Source organism: Nannospalax galili, unplaced genomic scaffold, assembly GCF_000622305.1.
Source record: "Nannospalax galili isolate Female #2095 unplaced genomic scaffold, S.galili_v1.0 scaffold324, whole genome shotgun sequence".
NCBI classification, from domain to species: domain Eukaryota; kingdom Metazoa; phylum Chordata; class Mammalia; order Rodentia; family Spalacidae; genus Nannospalax; species Nannospalax galili.
The window spans coordinates 2,850,646-2,856,171 of NW_008353027.1; the positions used below are offsets into that span (position 1 = coordinate 2,850,646).

Sequence of the window (5,526 nt, forward strand, 5' to 3'; positions counted from 1 at the left end):
TGTCCTGAACTAAAAACAGATTTCTGGAGAGTTCATCTACAAAGTGTTCTAATTCCCCTCTGCTGTGTGATCTGAGCCCATCTCTGTATGACTCTGTTCTCTGTTAGCTTTCATGGTTACAAAGTGATCTGATAATTAATCCCTGTTAAATTATTACCAGGCACAACTTAAGGTGTTGAATTACCACCTGGTATTAATGTAAGGTGGGATGCCCTTTATTTTAATACTTACTGTCACACCGACTTAAAGACATAAGACTAAAGTTCTCCCAGAGCTGCTGTGAAGCCCATCAAAAAGTCAGTAGGTGCTTCCTGAAGGCCTGGCCTCACCAGCAGAGAGCTGCCACTGTGTCTGCTTTGGAGCCGTGAGGGCTGTATGTGGCCAGAGAGGAATCTCTTAGGACTTAAGCTTCGGACTTGTTTATAGCATGAAGAGTCTTCAAACTGGCGTGTTATCATTTCTTATATTTATTCTGCTTTTTAGGCATATCAAATAACTGCACGTGTAAAATAAATAATTGCTTCTCACACTAATAATGCATCTTACATTCATCAGAGACTGTAGCAAAAAGCGAATTGTAGAAACTCGACTGTACAGTAGCAAGCTTCTCTCACTCTGAGAACACTTGCTGGCTGTAGGAAGCGACACCTGAGTCAACAGTGCACGACAACACAGTTGGGAAAATCTGAGAAAATATCGGAGAATGTGCAATTACATCGTCCCAGTTCTGATGCAGAAAAAGTGCAAACTGCCCATTATTACTCATCTCCCTCCCCCATTATAACCATAAGAAATACATGAAAATTTGTAAAGTTTATGTGCGATGCAGAAGATGAATAAAACAGATGGCAATGGCGTCTTGTCTTCGAATTTGAGTTGTAAAAATATTAATGAATAAGTTTTCTGTACTTTCCTATTTTATTTGGGGAATGATGAAGTCTTTTTGTAGTAGTCATAAAACTTCAAATTTTGATGTCATTTGTTACAATGTTGTCTGGAATTCCGAAAATGTTCTGTCAGGGGTGATCTGGACATTTCAGGACTTGACATGTGGTAGTAGTTGGGTAACCGGATATCGTAGTGATATCGTTTTCCCGTATATACCCTGTCATTCAGGGCATAGAGCTTATCCGCAATGTCGCTGCCAATTAAAACCGAAAACAGGCGGGAGATGTACCGATGCTGAGCAAAGAGCAGATACAATTTTTTTCTCCTCCAAGACACATATCGACAATCGGTTTCTGCTGTGAGGGTGACCTGAAAAACAAGACCGCGTATAAATGAAGACTGGAAAGCAGGAAACTCGACAGCATGTCTTGTCCCAATTTTTAAGAGAATTCTGATATATATTGCAAAAATGGAAGAGGGGCTGGAGAGATGGCTCAGCGGCTAAGAGCACTGACTGCTCTTGCAGAGGACTTGGGTTCAATTCCCAACACCCACATGGCAACTACGAACCGTCCTTAAACTCCAGTTCCAGGGGAATCCGAAGCCCTCTTCTGACCTCCTCGGCATTGCACGACACAGGTGCACTCACATACATGCAGGCAATACACTCATACACATAAAATAAAAATAATAAATAGAAGAAACAACATAATTTATTACTACTTATTATAGTTAACAATGAAAATAATCATAATGCTGTATATCCCTGCGGCATACCTGTTTTTCTAAGTTTGGGCACTTATATTTTGCATTTTTTTTTATTAAAGGCAAAGTTTTTTTATGTTAAATGAAAAAAATAAAGCTGGCTAATGTTAAATATATCTAAATCTGAGACTGTGGATATTTAACCCTAACTCAATTTCTCTACTACACTATGGAATTTATGTATCTTAAATATTTATATGAATTTTTATTTGCACATATATGTATTGGTTCATAAGAAATAGTATAGTATAATAAATGGAACTGAAATAATTGTCCTTCAAAATGGCCAGATGTGACAGCACAGAGTGATAGCAAGTGTGTCATTCTGTTGCTAGAAAATAAATGAAATCCGCCAGCATTTTAAATTAAAAAATTGTTTTGTAATAAGTGCAGTTTTTCTTGGTGCTTTTTAAACTGTCACACTGGCAGTGTTTAAAGTCAAATCTAAACGATTCCATTTTTAATCCTCAGATATGAGGTTAAACAAGGGAAATCTAAAGAATGCTGATCAGGGGCCTCGTCCTGTCCTGTGCAGTTCCATTCTGATTGTGGCTGTACTTTGACATCAGTCAGTAGGACCCAGAATTGGGAAGCGTGTATGCTGCAAAGTGTATCCCAAAGTTACATATAAAAAGCTGCACATTTGTGTGCTCGCTTGCTTTCAAACAAATATTTTTCCTGTTCAGAAGAGGGGGCATTAGCCATGTGGTTTAATTAATCATACCTGAAAAATGCCTTCCTCTGTGGGTCGCAGTGAATCCCACTCAGGAGAATCCAGGAACTGAAAGGGGAAAATATAATGCAGAAATTCGCCATCAACTGTCACTCTGATCCTATCAAAACACAAGAACATCATTTATGAGGGGGAGAAAGAACGTGTGCAGTTGGGAGAATGTCACGGAGGAACATTTTTCCAGTCTCTGACGGCCTCTTCCTTTTAAACATTTGAAGGACAAAATATTAAATTCATATAATTACATGACACCCTATAAGATTTGTGTATTTATATTCCTCACTTGGGCATTAATCAAATTGCATTACATGTGTATACTATGCTTCAGTAAAAACAACTGAAGATTTTTAATTAAGATTTAAGAACATAAAGGAGATCTGCCATAAGGGCCTCTGTAAATTAAAGGTTTAGTTTTTTTTTTTTTAATATGTGTATGCATGTATTGCCTGCGTGTAGGTAAATGCACCCATGTCGTGCAATGTCCGTGGAGGACAGAAGAGGCTGTCAGATGCCCTGGAACTGAAGTTATGGACAGTTGTTAGCTGCCATGTGGGTGCTGGGATACGAACCCGGGTCTTCTGCAAGAACAACCAGTGTTCTTAACCACTGAGTAATCTCTCCAGCCCTAGTTTTTTAAATAACATGAATCAACACATTATTGTGTGTTTAAAATACTTTGTGTGCCAGTGTAAGTAGCTATCAATTCAAGGTGGCCTCATCTGCTCCTTGACTTTCAGAGATCAGGTAGGAAGCAAATATTGAACCCACATAAGTAAATTCATATTTCAGTTTTAAGGCTTATGTATTTATTACTTATTATTTATTTATTTATTTATTTATTTTTCAGACAGTCTCCCTGTAGCCCTAGCTGGCCTGGAACTCTATGTAGACCAGGCTGGCCTCAATCTCACAGAGATCCACCTGCTTCTATATCTTGAGTGCTGAGATTAAAGGTGTGTGCCACCACGCACAGCTGATTTCTAAAATGAAAGAGTAAGACTCTAGATTATTTCCTGCTTAAAGAACATAACATCATGTCCTCTAAATACCCACATCTCTGAGTCAGGTGTCAAGGACTTCCCCAAGCTTTGGGATGTTGTTAAATGCCACCCGGGACTACACTGCCCTAAGAAGGAAAAATGCAGTGCAGACAAACACAAACAACTACTATAGAGGGAAAGGCATGCAGCAGCAAGGGTACAAACCTTCCTGAAACAAGCAGGGAGAGTCTATCAATGGATGTTTTCCCCTGCATGGCGTAACAGTGCTCCTTTTCCAAAGTAACCACTTCAGAGCTCAGGGCAATTGTTCTGAAGACGGGCAAAGCAACCCCCAGGGGCTTGAAAAGGGAGCTGTACAGCACCTGGAACTCTCTGGCAAAGGTTATGCTGTGAACTTGATATGCAATATGAACAAACTGCATGAAGCAGATGATAAACAGCACAAAATTCCAGGAAAATATGTCTGCAGCACAGACATCTACCCATGCCCAGACCGCAGAACAGAGGAAACCCAGCCCTAGCAAGCTGAAGACATAAAGGAGCCCGAAGAATCCACTGCCACCCATGAAACCTACTACAAACAAAATACTGGCGAGATGATAAATTGCTCCCTCAGCCTCTGGCTTCCAGATTGTGCAGACTGGGTGTTCATCTACCAGGTTCTTCCATAAACTTGAATTCTTTTCCATGGCTGTACTAGATCTGCTTCCCTTGTTAGATGACACTGAAACCAGTGGTCAAGTCCTTGGCTTTTCCATCACCAGAATTTTGCTCAGTCCTCACCAACCAGGGAGCCCTGGAGCTGGCAATGATAGGGGTTCAGTGTGCACGGAGCCGAAAAGCTGGCACTTCAGTGCTGCTGCTTTAAGCTCATCTCCGTGCTGGCGTACACGGAGTCCACAAATATTTTGCTATTTCCTGTGATGAAAAAAAAAAAGACAAATGATCTAATTAAACAGAAAAATGGAATGGCACTTTATTCAGTGAATCAACAGCATTGCTTATACAAGTTGATCTGCTACTATGGAGTTAGAAGATTCCCAGCATAAATTTCAGGGAGTTAAATGTCTATCATATAAAAACATTTCTTAGCATTGGCTAGCTACTTTTTTTCAGGGTAACTAAGTCCTTTGTAGTCACCTCGTCTTATTGTAGTGGTTCAGTGTACCTCACATGCTAAAATGACTGAAAATGAAGATTTACTGACTTCCCCAGGTATATTAAATCAGAACTGCTGCGGCTGATACACAGGTGTTTTGAACAAGCTCTCCATGTACTTTAGATGGTCCATGGTCCTCCATGCCTCTCGTCCCCTTCGAGGGATGCTGTCTAATGCTGTATTATTCACACTTTATACCTTAAGAATTTGAGGCTCAGAGAGGTCCAAGCCACACAGCAGTCACTAGCAGAACAGGACTTCAGCACTGTTGAACACATGCTGAATCCAATCACATGGTTTAAACTCAACAATCTAAGGACCCCAAAGAAATCAATAAACATAGGAAACATATAATCAGAAGATAGTTTTTTTTTTTTTTTTTTTTTTTTCCTTTTTGAGACACAGTTTCCCCATAGCCCCAGCTGTCCTGGAACTCACTATGCAGACCAGGCTGGCCTTGAATTCACAGAGATCCACCTGCCTCTGCCTCCCAAGTGCTGGGATTAAAGGTGTGTGCCACCACACCCGGCTCCCAGGAGACATGTTTTTAAGAATAAATAATAGTCTGTGAAAATGTTTAATAAGTTGGATTAAAGTAATTTCAAAAATCTATGGTACATTATAATATATTTTGCTGTATTAGTGGTTATTTCAAGTTAAATGTTGCATCCATATAAATAAGCAAATATTAATATTCTTATTTATACCTTTATTTTTATTTTATATGCATGAGTGTTTTGTGCACCCATGTGTGCAATGCCTGAAAAAGCCTGAAGAGGGCATCAGATCACCTGGAATATGAGTTACCCAGTATGTAGGTTCTGGGAACTGAACCCAGGTCCTCTGTTAGAGCAGCAAGTGCTCTTAACCACTCAGTTCTTTCCCCAGCACCACTTACACATTTATTTGCCAGATGGCCAAAAATGTTTTTGACCTGTTCCTCTGAACATATATTCTCTACCCTTCCAGCCATATGGTGA

The 5,526-nt window shown here is 39.9% G+C and overlaps 1 protein-coding gene across 1 annotated transcript; it reads right to left on the bottom strand.

Annotated features, from left to right (window-relative positions):
• Positions 1–505: 505 nt before the first annotated feature.
• Positions 506–4,307, bottom strand: Popdc3 (popeye domain containing 3). Its single transcript, XM_008850295.2, has 3 exons — positions 3,592–4,307; positions 2,378–2,486; positions 506–1,257 (listed from the first exon to the last, which is right to left on the bottom strand). The coding sequence occupies exons 1-3, from the start codon at positions 4,074–4,076 to the stop codon at positions 976–978; spliced, it is 876 nt and encodes a 291-aa protein (XP_008848517.1). The 5' UTR covers positions 4,077–4,307; the 3' UTR covers positions 506–975.
• Between the last annotated feature and the right edge of the window lie 1,219 nt (positions 4,308–5,526).

Excerpts from the sequence above, each read along its gene's own strand:
- Popdc3 (XM_008850295.2), bottom strand. The coding sequence starts at position 4,076 with ATGGAAAAGAATTCAAGTTTATGGAAGAACCTGGTAGATGAACACCCA. Across the intron at positions 2,487-3,591 it reads TCCCTGCTTGTTTCAGGAAG|GATCAGAGTGACAGTTGATG; the intron begins GTTTGTACCCTT and ends GTGTTTTGATAG. Across the intron at positions 1,258-2,377 it reads CAGAGGAAGGCATTTTTCAG|GTCACCCTCACAGCAGAAAC; the intron begins GTATGATTAATT and ends CTTGTTTTTCAG.